General features: G+C 41.4%; 2 protein-coding genes across 8 annotated transcripts in view; one reads left to right on the top strand and one right to left on the bottom strand.

The window, feature by feature from the left end:
* LOC142582194 (neuropathy target esterase sws-like) overlaps positions 1 to 8,018 on the top strand; it is a 198,602-nt gene extending 190,584 nt beyond the window's left edge. For 5 of the 7 annotated variants that reach the window (XM_075691657.1, XM_075691651.1, XM_075691641.1 and 2 more), the window contains one exon: positions 3,814 to 4,262. In XM_075691657.1, coding sequence (XP_075547772.1) covers positions 3,814 to 3,887 — 74 coding nt within the window. In that variant the 3' untranslated portion in view covers positions 3,888 to 4,262. Of the gene's footprint in view, positions 1 to 3,813; positions 4,263 to 7,454 lie in introns of those variants that run through there. The other 2 variants (XM_075691623.1, XM_075691631.1) reach the window with 1 other exon arrangement.
* A 3,847-nt stretch (positions 8,019 to 11,865) lies between these two features.
* LOC142582226 (folylpolyglutamate synthase, mitochondrial-like) overlaps positions 11,866 to 15,121 on the bottom strand; it is a 30,534-nt gene continuing 27,278 nt past the window's right edge. The window contains exon 12 of the mRNA XM_075691677.1: positions 11,866 to 12,270. Within this exon, the coding sequence (XP_075547792.1) occupies positions 12,196 to 12,270 (75 nt within the window). The 3' untranslated portion in view covers positions 11,866 to 12,195. The remainder of the gene's footprint in view (positions 12,271 to 15,121) is intronic.

Below are 15,121 nucleotides of genomic sequence, written 5' to 3'. Positions count from 1 at the left end.
CATTCATTGAAAAGGCATTCATTGCCCAGTGCATTTGTGGTAAAGCCTGCTTATGCATTGGGTTGCAGTCCTTGAGGAAGCCTTGTGAAGTGGGTTCGATTCCGCTCAGAAGCGGACAAGTTTAAGGGATTTTTTTCATCATTGTAGAGTGGCTCATTCCCAGTGGCACATAGCTAGTTACCTCTGTTCGCATCAAAGACGTTCATTGAAGAGTGGCACATGCCTACTCGCACATACCTAGTGACCCAAGCTGGCTGGCATCAAAGAGGTTCATTTAAGACCAGCACAGGCTGAGAGGCACATACCCAGCACTCAAAGTCGGCGTGAAAGGGTTTCTTTGAACAGCGATGCCTACCCAGTCCCGCATCTACAGTGACCCATGTCAGTGTGAAAGAGCTTTATTAAAGAGATGCACGTATGTACACATTGGCCCATACTCAGTGCCCAGAGTTAATCCGGTGGTTGGTTTCGAACCCTGTTACCTCAGCACAGCCCGATGCGCTAACCGTTCGACCAGACTACCCAGTGACCTAGGTAGGCGGGAAAATGGTTAGATACATACAAACAAAGATAGCCCCTGGAAAGTGCGTGAATTGTCTAAGGAATTCTGTCTCATTAAAAAAACTATCGGAAGCTTCATTATTTATGAATGTAAAAAGTATTCCACTCCATATACTATAAAACCTTCTTGATACGATCCAGTTTCATACGATTTCCTGGTGCCAAAGTTTGTGATTGAGAATGCAAGAAATGACCCAATGTAGTTATGTTGCTGTTTTCCAGTTAATACGTTCCTGGAAAACATGATTTCTTGGCACCAAAGTTCGTTCTATCGCAAAACTGTGAATGTATGATGCATTTTCCAGCCACTGGATTGCGTGTGAACAAGACGCGAGGCATGCACGAACGAGAACAGTAGGAGTCCGCAGCAGCAGCTTTCCCAAAGCACTCGCCCAATACAGTTAAAACTCAATCTAACGACATTATCAATCTAACGAAGAAATTTCCATTCCCCGGCAAGTACCCATAAGGTTCAATGTTGTCATCATCCCGAATTAACGAAACTAGCTTGCATTAAACCCAATTTGGTGAAACTTTTTTAGAAATAAATGAAGAAAAAAAGCTTTGATTTCCTTCTAATTTTGACGCATATGGGTTTTTGTTTGAGTGTGCACTCTAATGCTATCGTGTTAAAACATCTAGGCACCCTAGTCATGGCCCTAACTTCATTTTGACGAGGCTGCATGCCGCACCCATGCACTTAACAACAGATTCGGCAGTTGCTAGCGTTCTTACGTGCCAGATGGCGCTTGGGGCCGCAGTAGTTAGGCCACTCTCACAGACTTTTTGCACTTGCAGGAGTGGGTTAGCGGCAAATACAATGCCACGGTACCTTTTAGGTGTCGCTGCATTACAATTTTAGATTTCGAAGGACTGAAAAATCCCTTACTCGATTTTCTGAACTACCCAATTTAACGAAATAATTTGAGCGTGGTCATCACTTCGTTAAATCGACTTTCAACTGTATTATTGTACTGCATGCATCAGGGAATTTACTATCTCGTGCCAAAAATGCTTAAAGATTGCCTGCTCTCACCTTCACAATGTCATATGGCAAGCAATGAAGCCCACCAACGGCTATTGGTGGGCTTCATTGCCCACCAGATCATTTCATCTTTGCACTGTCTGTCTACACACAACAGTTGTGCATAGTGGCGTGCTATGTAAAGTTGAAGCCGTGGCCACCACGGGATGCTCTAATGAGCCCTTTTGCCGGTGAGGTGCTCAACTTTTGGGCAGAGCCTCGCCCCTTTATTCACCCCCTTTGTCATCTGCCCTGTGTAGCTTCCAGTGTTAATGGAGATTAAAGGAGAGAGAAAGCCACTTATACTTAAAGGATTTGAAACATTTTTGTGGCAGGAGATTCATGAGGTGACATCCTTTAATAGTAAGGCCATTCTATTATTAGTTAGAAAAGTGTTTTAGGGCCTCTTTAAATTTGTTGTGTTAATGTTCATTTAGTAAGTGCTTTCGTGCTGCCTCCTTCAAGAATGCTTTATAACAGCCATGCCTGTGCAGTGGCTGATTGGTTCTTCTGACATGCTCACTCATCTGGACTTTGCCAAAACACCACTGCATGTTTGATAGAATTGATGTACAATGGTGATGGAAAATTTTGAAAGCCACGCAATAATTTGTCCGATATTTTGGACATCATGGAAGTAACCACAATTCTCCTGGTAGCTTGCAATATCAGTACAAGCTCACAACAAAATTTGTGAACTGCCAAACTGCTGATGATGCGGTCAGATCACTTGTAGTGCTCCACCAATACTACATTCTTCACAGCATTGCAACAATTTGCATCAGACGAACACGAAAGCACAAATGCAAAAAAAAAAAATCGAGTAGATAACTGTCACACATCAGCAAATGTACATTTACGTGCTTTCTGGCTACTGGTAAAGTACAGCACAATGAAATTATGTTTTCCCATTAGTTTGTTTCTTGGATTGCACAAATTTTTTAAGATGGTTCTATTTTTACCTCTGGGTTTCGAAAATCATTTGGCAACTATATTGTTACATTGGATGTTTTAGCTGAGCAGAAAAACAGCGAAAAGACATCATTTGTGGTGTCAGAGCGAATGTACGAATTGTTTCACATGCTACAAATGGAGCAAAAAAGTTATGACGCAGTTAAGTAGATTGCAGTACGATTTCCATTTAGCTGTTTCACATTTCTCACAAATAGTGTGAGACTGTGAGACAGACAAACAGTTTTGGGACCAGCAAGCACACAAGTGTGCTTGCTGGTCACAAAAATAGTAATAGTTCTGCGGAAACCTGCAAGGTGAAGGTTTCTGCAGAACTATTATGTCAGACTCTTGCCTTTGCTTTGAGTTGGTAATAAGTTTGACTTCGCCCTGCCATCTGCTAGGTGCCTGGCTAGCTCAGATGGTAGAGCAGCTGCCCCTGAAAGGCGGTGGTCCCGGGCCCCAGTCCCAGACCAGGATGAATTGTTCAACTGTGAGGATTTTCTTTCGAGGAACCCGTATGGGTTTCCCTTGTAGCAATTGCTACGATTGAGTGGATGTCTTCATTTCCCTCTGTCGGCCCTGCCGTAACTTAAAGAAGGCTAGTATATTATTGCATGGCTAAAGTGTTCATTTTCAGCTCTATGGAAAGTTGGCAGAGACTTCTAAAATCAGTGCTCCACTACCTGACATAAATTAGGCGGTTTGTAAAAAGTGGTGCAGAAAGAATTCAGTTTGTGAATTGCAGAGAGGTTATGATTCACCCGATACCTTTTTCCTGCAGCAAGCGTATATAAAGAGGAAATTTCACTAATTTAGAAGTTGTGGTGGTTGGCTTGTATTGCATTTTAGCATGCATGGAATAGATCCCCTTTTCTGAAGGTTCTTTGTGGTCGCAAGTGAAAAATATGAACAAACAAGGTTAATAATTGAAGCAACAAAGATTTCAAGGTTTGGTTCTGAGTGCATGATCACTCCATCTCACAGCCTTTTGGCAACAGACAAGATTGCTTTTATTGATTATTTGTGATTGCGTGACTTCTGTCATACACGTGATCCACATACCGTAAAATATTGCGGACGCGCCCAGTTTCGCACAGGCACCCAGTATTAACATTTCCAAAACTTCAGAATTCTGAAAATTATATGTTAAGCACCTACCTCCTCCAAAGCGCCAGCATCAGCTGAAATAGTTACCTACAGAACAACGGCCTTCAAAACGAAGGCTGTTGTCAGTGCAGCAGAAGCCACCAATACCGACATCGTGTACATTCCAGGAGGGTGTACAGGAATCCTGCAGTTTACGAACATCTACTGGAATAAGTCATTCAAGGGCTTCCTCCACATGTAATGGGCTCAGTTCATGACAGAGGGAGAGAAGACTCCTAAAGGGAACCTCCAGAAGCCTTCGCGCCAAGACGTGGCGAACTTTGTATCGACGGCTTGGACTGCTGTGTCTGAAGAGATGGTCACGCAATCCTTCAAGGGGTGTGGGATCAGTGTTGCATTAGATGGCAACAAGGACAGGCACTTGCATAACTGACTGGCAGGCAGCGGAGAGCCTATGGTCTGTCCAAGTTGCATGAGTGTCTGTGACGAACACATTGACCTCCTATTCTGCACCGACTCAGAAGAATTGTTTGCTGGATTCAGTGACGATGAGAAGGCGCTAGTGTACCCCCATCATTTACCATTTGAAAATAAACATGCTTTCTTCGATTTTGTAGCCACTGTAGGCCTGCCTCAGAATTTTTTGTTGGCCACCATCATGGATTTTACTGCTTCGACCAGACAAGCGCCATATCTAGATATCCAGACCCAATTTTTAGTGAAAGTGGGGTAGATGCTTCCATGATATTTTACAGTAATTACTTCTCAATGTTTATATAGTCTGTTGCTTCTAATTATTTCTTTTGTTAGACCAGCACTTGTCCTGTCCTTTTTCTATTATCTATGGTAGTTTGTGCACTGTGAAAAAATGGAGTTTCTAACTCACCCGCTTTTCTACTCTACAGTTAACATCTTTGCCAGACATCTGGCAGGTTGGGTGAAACTAAAGGGTGAAAATGTCTCCAGCCGTGTTACGAGGTGCAATTTGGCCTCCTTTTGAAATGGTCACAAGACTTGTTGCAAAGGGCAACTCTTGCGTTTATTATTATTTTTTTTTTTTGCACTTGTTTTAATGAAATTTTTATACATTATTTATTGCTCTTTCGCACCAAACCACACAGCTCGGTGTTGTGTAGTTTTTCTGCAAACAATTTTAAAGGTTGGTGTGCACAATCATGATCCGTGCCCTCGAATGGATGACTTCTAGTGGCCATTTTGCACTTGCTGCTTGTAATGTCGGCATGGGAGCAGCAACAGTGGTGCCAATGTCTTGCAAAGCATGTGCAGGTCTTCATTGCCATGAACGACTGTGTTCAGCTTACCTGCTGATGTAAACAATGTTCAGGCAGCAATGAGACCTTTATAAAGCAATCTTCATAGAGTAATGAGGGTGAGCTACTCATTGTTATAGCTGAAGGAAGGATCAACAGAGGAGGATGAACAGCTGCATCATCACACTATGCAGCAACTAATGTTTGCTGAATAACCACTCTTTTAGAGGTCTGCAATTACAGCCTTTTCGTCCAAGCTGCAGATGCTTCTATGTGCAGGACAGACATGTTAAAACCGCTGAACCCTTGTGAATCATCAGGTGTTTTGAGTTAAGAAGGTACGGGCCAGTGTGCATAGTTTTTTGGCATACCACAAAGGTAATTTACTCTATTTGTCACTTCCCCAAGACATTGAAGAAAGGCAAGCTATTCATGTTCCTCAGTTAACTGGAAGGCCTTGCCTGTGGAATGGGAGTGGGCTAGAAAACTATCCACTACAGACTTCATGATGCAAAGGCAATCGTCAAAATATCTAATGAATAATGCCTTCCGCAGCCATTGCTTTTATCATTCCACTGGTGAGGCTTGTGGCTGTCAGACAGCTGCACCCATTCTGGTTCCACTAAACTGCTTGTAGAAATGTCACTGGAACAAGTATGTGCAGTATTAAGGCTCAATTCCAGTAAACATGACAGTTGAGCAGTACTGAGCTTGGTTTTTTTGTTCAGCTGCTTATTCCGCTTCACGATGGCTTGGGCAGCGGTAACTGCAAACGTAACGAACAAGGTCCTCATCAGTGATTATTTCCACTTAATAGTTTTATAGTACATTAAGGAATGTTGGGAAATTCACAATAGTCCGGAAAGGAATGTAGAGTTTGTGAATACAGGGAAGCCTATAGAAACCTGGAGCAGACCCATTTCTGCACAAGTTGCAGGTAAGAGTCTTGAGGGTAGGGTAATCACCATACACTTTAGTTTCTGTACTTTTGGTGTTAGTGTCAGTTTCTGATGATGGGCTGTCAAGAAGATTTGGGATCTTCCTTTTATTTTGTTAAGCACAACAGTAGAACTTCCTTTGTCAGCCAAAAGATGAATGACAGTTGTTGGCTTTTGTCTAAGGTTGCAAGTTGTTGCATTGTCTGCTTTTGTCAGGCTGTGAGGATGCCTTGTGGGAAGTTTTGAAAAAATTCGAATAGCTCTCAAATGCTGTCCTCTAAAATTGCAATGACCCTTGGCAGAAGTGGTCTTGTTGAAGGGTGCAATTTCAGCAGTAACCGCCCAAGTAATTACCTCTGAAGAAGAGGCCAAGCCAGTTTGGTAATGTTGGTAGTCTCCCAATGCAAACTTGACTAGAGAAGTTTTGTTCCCTCCGATGTAAAAGCAAATATATTAACAACAGATACAACTAATAGGTGCCATAAATAGTAATCAGTGATCATTCCTCACTGTCTATCATCCAATCGACGTCTGGAAGGACATCATATTCAGGCTGTAAAAATTTTGGGGTCTAAAGACTGCTTTCAAATGCAGCTCAAATAACAAGCTAGAAAAATTTCACAGCGTAGAAATTATCGTTGCTAAATGTATTTTATGGATACCAGTGCTGCACTTTCACGTGAAACACTCTGTCAAGCGCTGCTGGGGGAGGGGGGCTCTTTTTGTTTGTGTATTTAGCTCGTGTTGCTGCACTGATTGACTGGACATTTCAGATGCACATTATTGAAATCTTGAAGAGCTAACCAGCAGTCTTTCCATGCTAATATGAAATAACTTGCACTGGTAAAACATTAATCAACTGTTAAACATTAATCTTTTTACTACATGTACAATTCATCAACATATTCATACATTCTATGCAAACATTTTTTTGGGTGCAATTTAAATGGTTTTCACCACTCATATTTATGACCAGTTTGTCTTTTGCTTTGGCGTTTTGTCTACAGTAGCATGACAAATGCTCAAAATGTAAATAAAGCTATGGCACTGGCAGAGCACACATGGAAAGTCTAAAGATGCATGTCTCAAGTCTAGCAGCAAAACTTGTGGCTAGCCAGTATTTAAATGAAGTGAAGAACACAAAAGGCTGAATCTGTGGTACTTCTGCAGTTAGCCAAGCAGAGCGGACAACAGTAAATTTGATGCACAAATACAGTGCCCCAAGGACTGTAACACATTGGCCCTTTGTTGCACACAGTATCGTACACGCTGCATACCGAGAGCACTCAATTGCCACAGAATTTCTCGGCAAATGTTCTTGTGCGAGACGGAGGTATTGAAAGGTGTGCATGGTGCATGAACCACTTTAAAGGAGAACCGCATGTGAACTGGCACAGTTCCTAATTTAATTTTCATTCATTGTTTGTTTGGCACTTGTTAATTACTAAATCTCATCACAGAGCCATGTACATTTTCTTACCATGGAGTTCATTCCTTTCCCTGCTCTGTGCTGTTTTTCATACTCATTTCATCCCCACTATACATGGCCAGATTGATTGTGAGTATCTTCAGTGTTCCCATGTGAAATGCTCTTTGCAGGATGAAGAACCTGAAGAGCAAAGTCCAGGACCCTGTGAAGTTGCTTTATGAGAAGGCTTAGTGACAAGCTCATGTGATGTGCTGGACAGGTGCTTTTTGACTCTGTATGTGAACGACAGTAGTTTAATACTAATTTATCTCCTGACGTGCACATGTACGCCTATGTGGACACATATCAAGTCTTTCTAAATTGTGCCACTGAGAACATTAAGATGTGGTTTTTGGTCTGCAATTTCCCAGGCTGACCACTTCATTGTGCACAGAGCCTAGTCAAAAAGGCAGGTGGCCCAGTGTACACTGCTGTAAATAGCTTGTATTTATGGGTGCCACTCCCTGCTCCTTTCTGTACCCGTGCCTCTTATTCTTTTTGTAAATAATAAGTATAGCTTATCCTTACCAGGGATAGCCTAATTCTTGTGATGTTTCAGCTGCCAATGCAATTTTGGTCAATGGCCCATAGGTGTCCTAGTTTCTATTTTCATAAGAAATGTTTGCTGGCTGCCACTGTGGCTTACAGTCAAATAAAGTGCTTACTGGCTGTTCTTGCCATGCGTTTATAAATCATGTTCTGCTTATCCTTCTGTGTGATTTTTTATACGTGCAAGCCTAGAAGGAATTTCAAGGTGTTATCTGGAAAATCATCCAATTGAACACTCCTGTTCAGAATTTTCATTTCATTTAATTGCCTTGTCATTGAAATTGAATATTCAGCATTTGTAAAGAGTTACCTGCAAGAAAGGATTACATTGAACCGCGAGCAAAATATTGCAGTAATCCCCAAATGTTGCACTGAACCTGCCCAGTGGCTTGCAGGTTGATGAGCCACTGCCATCGTAGCAAGACGCTGTTTACTGCACATTCTTGAGTTTATTTTGCTGTCACCTTGTTTTGCCTGTTTTTGCAACAGACCTAAAATCGTGATTTTACCCTAGCCACTTGTTCCTAAATAGGCTATCTCTGCAGTAGCTGTGCCCAAGTATATTACCTTTTGTTTACTTATTCGACACCCACAACACCTTTCCGGCCATTACAATGAGAGGAGGGGGTACAAACAATCGGGCAGATCCCTGTGCCACAGAAAACTAACTACGATAAAAAGTAACAATGATTAAAGGCTAAGTAAGAAGCAAAGACAACAAATCACACACACATACACATGGCACAGTAAAGGACAGCAAATTTGATGTATCAGCCGTAAACCAGACTTCCCCCATCGCCCACCATTTTTGCTTGCTTTGATCTTGGTTGCGTTCACAGTTTTTCCAGGACAGTGGGATAAATCCTATTTTGTTTGGAAAACACATTCATAAAGCTCTGGATTGCTTGCATGTATACGACGGCAAATCAGAAAGTCCTTGCCCCTATTTTTTATTAGCCAAAATAAGATGCATACAGGTAATTACAAATATATGTACTATTCTGCGTACCTTACACTATTTTTCCACATAGTCATAGTCCCCACACCGGTTGAGACACTTGTCCCATCGCAGCACTAAATTTGCCCCAGCACAGTCGTCAGCCAGCGACGCACGTGGCCTCCTCATATGCTCATTGTCATGCAAGTCTTCATGGCCTTTTGCAAACTCACAACACGACCACTTCTCAAAGCAAGACACCTTTGCCCATACGTGGACTGCATTTCGCTGTGGATTTCAATAGGCGTTCATCCCTTGCTCCACAGAAAACAAATCTCATTTCGTTGCTCGTATTCCATGCACGTGTGAAGCACAACTGCCATCAGCACTGTGCCGCAGAGCTACCGGAGCCGGTCCAAGAAAGGTCCACCACTGGGAATGGATATGCTGACTTCGCATTTACAGCCATAATTTGGCTAAAAAAATAGGGGCAAAGACTTTCTAATTCGCCCTCTGAAAATGTCCCCCTCACTTTGAACTTGACCTACACATTATCTGTAATGCACCCCTTATTTTCACAAAATATAAATTGGGTGCCTTTTTTAGTTCCCCGAGGACATCGAAGACCCCAACTACGAATGTTTTACGATGCATGAAAAGAGAAAAAAGAAGAATAAGGACTCAGTAATTATTTGCAACACTTGTAACTGGACTAGAAACAAATTTTGTCCACATTGCCCCCTCCCCTTTCCACAAAATACAAACCTGCAGTAATGGGGCATTGGAAAGCATAGCTGATAGTGGCCGTATCACGTATTAAAATTTGAAATTTTTTTTTTTTTTTTTACAAAAGCTGTATTTGGCCCAACCGCACTTTGCACCGAGATTTTCCATTGTGTTTCACCCATTTACACTAAATTTTATCTCTGTGGCAATTGGGTTCAGGGCAACGGGCAAAAGTTTGCCCCACTCGTTACACCTTCATGATGCACTATCCTTTAACATTGGTGTAGCTTTGTGAATATGATAGACAGTGTTCCTAATGGCCATCAGTGTCATTGTCTTACACCTGGGGGTTCTTCTCATACATTTTTTTAGCACATTTGGCTTCAAAGACCTGGTCTGCCATTGTTCTTGCCTGCTAGCACCTGCTGGCATCAGAATGTGCCAGTTAAGCCATGTAATGCTATTTTGTCATATTTTCTGTGCCCAAGGAACTAAGTTCTGCTATAAGAGGTTCAGTGACTTATCAGCACTATGTATTTCCACAAGTGTCATACTTAAATTTGCACAGCTACATGCAATTGCACCAAATATCTATCCTGTCTTCCAATTTGAAAGAAAGAACTCACTTTTAGCCTTTACTTAAAGTTGGAGCAGCTAAATGCATGACTTCTAACACAGTATGACAAAGGCAAGAAACGAACACTGCATTCTGCCTTTTTTTTTTTTTGCCCTCTGCATTCTTTCTTTTCACCATCCAGTTCTACCAATTTGCCGCACCTGTTGCACGAGTTTCACAGTAAGCTCATACACTGTTAATAATACAGCTTTAGCTTGTTTTGTCTGTGTAAAAATGAATTCTCTTTAAGAAATGAGGAAGAATGTGTCTGAAACTTAAGAACAGTTTTAAATGCCACGGGTTGCACACACGCCTCACTGCTAAGCTTTGTTACGCTTCTTGGATCACATGTGTAGGTAGCTACACCAGGATGCATGACCATGCATCATAATATAGTGAGAATGGCGCAATGTATGCTGTTGTAGCAGGTGGCATTTATCGTATATACTTGTGTAAGCACCGCACTTTTTTTTTTATAATCTTGGCTGAGTGTGGCCCTCGCACGAATCAGGCCTATGACGGCCCGTTAAAGGTTCGTACTGTTTCCACAACTGAAGCAGAGGGTAAGAGAGATGCAAATTACATAATGCTGCAGTAAAAGACCTCTGATGCTGGCCCATCATCCCTGACCAGCGCTGGCCGAAACGAGGTTCCCTTCTCTAGAGGCAAAATGCCATTGATCTGACTGGAAACACTGCCAACACAGCCGAGACAACGTGCCACACAAAGAAACAATGGCAGAGTGGCATCGACAGAAAAGCAACAATCTAGCAGCAACAGAACTAACTTTGCTTTCCGGCGGCACGTTTTGAATTGTTTTAAAAAATTTTGCACTCCAAAGTGGAGGTGTGGCCCTCACACGAGTATATGCAACAGTAGAACACAAATGCAAATATCTAATGAGACCAAAGTAGCCCTAATCTTATGTTCGGACTTTTATATGCATGCCGAACTACCTCTGGTTGACCTGCCTGCTCTTCTATGCATCCTTCTCTTCTTATACTTCATGTACATTCGTTTGGGGTGAGCATCTAACTGTACAATAAATGAATATATGGCCTTCGAGCCTAAAGATACCAAAAGCACAGTATTCAAAATTATGATTTTCCTGCAATTTTTCAACAAGGCCTATTTACCCTTCAGTGCAGTCTACTCTGAGTATATAAATCCTTGGGAAAAATGCAAAAGTGGTTCAAAACATCTGAAGTCGAAATAAAATGACTTAATGTAGTGCTGAAACCTTTTGGGGCACATGCTAAGGATAGCCCAACTAACTGAAATTCACATTAGCCGGACAATAAAGCTGATTTTATGGCAAAACCACGATATGATTATGACGAACACCACTGGGGGGACTCCGGATTTTTTGACCACCTGGAGTTCATTGACATGCACCCAATGCATGGTACATGGGCATTTTTGCGTTTCCTCCCATCAAAATGCAGATGCCGCGGCCGGGATTTGATCCCACGCCCTCGGGCTTAGCAGCGCAATGCCAAAGCCACTATGCCACCACGGCGGGCCTCTTGTCCTTGTTTGTACCAGCCCTATATACTTTGCCGTAAAAAGACAAACTTGGAAAAGTTTGCGCTAGATAATAGTTTAAATGCACCATTTAATGATCGGGTCAAGGTGTGTGCATTAACGACATCACTAGCTACAATGGCTATAGATGTTATTTGTCAATGCTACAATATGAAAGGCTACTTGGGGCTACAAGAAGTAACATTTTTTTTTAATGCAGTACTCAGCAGACAGCTAACAATGCTTACAGACATGTCAACTGAACTAGAGCTTCATAAAGGCACAAGTTCATGTTAAAACTGTCGCATAGTGGTAATACTATTGACAATGTAAGTTAAAAGTAGATACCTTTCAGTAAGTACCAGTAAATGCATTCATGGTACAAGGTATACCAATACCTTTGGTGTTGTATAGAAGGTAAGAAATGCAATTCATAAAATTTGCCCTCTTCTAAAGGAAATGCTATGCTTGTACAGTTTCTTGCAGCTAAAGATTTGCTACTGACTTCTGATTTGCACTACTAGAGCAATGCAAGTTTTGGATCCAGTAGGCGCATTACTCCACCAATTAGATGAAGGCTTCCAGTTACCAAAACCTGAAAATGAAAAAAAAAAAATCATAGTAATAAATTGCATGTCAAAAGCCAGCACTCTTATTCTAAACAGCAGGATATATTTTCCCTGTAAACTTGAAATGAAATGTGCTCCTGAAAGTTACCATGTAGCTTGTGGTTTTTTAAAGATTTTTGACATCAACATGTTTCGGAAGAAAAACGGGGAAAACTTTTTTATAATTCTTGACCTGCATGTTTCAGTGGCAGTTACTCAATTTTCCTAAAACAGATGCATTTTCGATAAGTAAATGACATAAAAAGAATACTACACAAGCTCTGGAACTCCTACAATCGCTTTACAAAGTTATCAAGACAGAAATCACGCAAACTTAGAAGTTAAAAAGAATTGTACAACAAAGTTTAATGATCCACATAAATTTGAAGCTCACCATGTGACAATAGTGACAATTACATGTGACAATTAAATGCTGGTGGAATCTCGCCCTGCATGCTACATTAGTATACAGGCTGTCCCACGTAACTTGAACCAAACATTAAAAATACAAAAATGCAACATAGCTGGGCAGAACCAATGTAATGTTGTTTGCTGTTGCTTGGAGATACTCAGATTTTTTCATTCTGCCTAATTAGATAAGTCTTAATTAATCAACTTCTGAAATATTATAGTTAGATTAAAAGTGCCAATGAGAAAATTGTAGAGCAATTCCTGATGCAGCTTTCTGTTTCTCGATATGTGCTACACAAAGGTGTTTTTCCGAGCGTGAAAGATGCCCGTGAATACACGCAAAGTGCACGGCAATATTGCGTGCATTTGCGGGCTTCTTTCACACTCAGAAAAACACTTTTATGTAGCACTTATCAAGCAACAGAAAGCTGTCGGGAGTCTTTCATGTTGCTCTACAATTTTCTCAGTGACATTTTTCATTTAATTATAATATTTGAGATGCTGGTTAATTAATTAAGACTAATCATCTAATGAGGCAGAATGAAAACATTCTTAGTATCTCCAAGTGAGAGCAAGCAAAATTACCTTGGTTCTGTCCAGCTGCGTGGCATTTGCATATTTTTAATTTTTGGGTCAAGTTACGTGGGACACCCTGTATATAATTTACTTATTTGGAGACACTCCAAGCTTGCAACTGTTTCCAAGAGCTTCTTCTGGCCCTCCATCGACACCGTTCGATTTGCCTGAACCAGTTCATGAGGTGCTGCACCCTGCTCTTCATTTCAAAAGGTGGAGAGCTGGTTCACAATTTCTCTGCACCATTCCTACCAACACAGCAGACGGGGCAGCACATGGGCACGAGCGACATTGAAACCCCACTTACGCACATGTGCTGTGTAATGCTGGGAGTGTTGTATATATGCATGTTTATGCACGTGTGCACTATATTTTGTGTATTTGCCACAGCCTGCAATTCAGCTCTCTATTTGTGATGAAACAGACCCTACTTTGGATTAAACAACATGCCTCAGTTTATGTGTCAGCACTAGTGGTTTTCTTTTGTTTTTATAGCCCTGTAATGAGAAGAAAATCGCCCACACATTTACCCACAGTGTGCTTTACTTTTAGAAATATGCTGTCTGATTGTCCGTAGCTTAAGAACAGTTATCAATCATCCGAAGAGATAGCATGTATTTACTGGCTACTTCGGTCACTGGCAGAACTGACCATGCAATTGCAGGCCTTTATACAATTATGCACATTTTTGCTTTCGGCACAAATGAAACGGTGCTTGTACTATTTGAGTGAGATAGCAATTATATGGACACTCGAGGCAAATTTTTGCTGTTGACATTGCCATGATGTTCTGTATAAAGTAAGTGCAATAACATCATGGCTGTGCACCATATGCTGTAGATGTCAGCAGTTTATGTATGATGAACCTCCTTCATATAGCTGTAAAATAATTTGCTATCGCAATCAATGCTTTGCCTTGCTGAGGAAACTGACTTTTTTTAAAATTGAAGCCGACCATACCTGCAGTTCAGGACCCGTCACTAAGCTGTGTACCCTGCCCCTGCCTCTCAAACTTGGTGGACAGGGCACATTAGAAGTACAAGCATACTGTGCCTGCATTGCATCTGCACTTTACCATTTGTTTCAAGTGTCGTGTTGCATCTTCACTGCTGAACTAGAGCTGGACAATTTATGACCTTCTCGTGTGCTGCCGTGAACTGGTTCACAATGGTGCTGGCAAATCAATAGGCCTAGTCTCACTGTTCTCGATGTCAGAGGAACGTTATGCCTTCATCCTTTCAGGAATTACGAATTCAGCACTGTTCAGCATCTTTTTTTTCCAATTTGATTTTGTCCTGGAGATTTCATTTCATTACCTTAAAGACCTTAATAAAATGGGTAATACATAAGGAGTAGGTATATAAATTAGTAAAGCAGATTAGATTTTCGTCCGTTGCTTTTTTCCATGTACATCAGAATTGCCCCACTTTCACTCCTGTTTTGTGCTCACAATTGATGCCTCCACTTCTGGTCAATGCCTTTGCTGTCTGCGGGCAAGCTTTCCTGCTCTGACCAGTTATTGACCAAATGGAATTGACACAGTTATAAGGCAGGGGACAATGCTCCCCACTTTATTTGTTCTCGTGACTTAACCTACGGAGGCAGATTCATAACGGGAAATACTGATGCACAATCGCATGTAGGCTACAAAGCAGGGAAAGCACAAGCTCTGATTTTGTTTTGACAATCATTGCCATCAAAAATATTTGAAGCAGACATGGGGCACAATTATTGCAAAAATGAATATTTTGTAACAGCATGTAGCAAGCTTTGCTTGTAGTAGCAGTTTGGAGCAAATCTAGTGCACAGTTCCACCATTGAATGACACGTGCAAGACAAGATCAATTAAGT

Source organism: Dermacentor variabilis, chromosome 1, assembly GCF_050947875.1.
Source record: "Dermacentor variabilis isolate Ectoservices chromosome 1, ASM5094787v1, whole genome shotgun sequence".
In the NCBI taxonomy this organism is placed as follows: domain Eukaryota; kingdom Metazoa; phylum Arthropoda; class Arachnida; order Ixodida; family Ixodidae; genus Dermacentor; species Dermacentor variabilis.
This window is presented reverse-complemented; position numbering and strand designations above follow the sequence as displayed.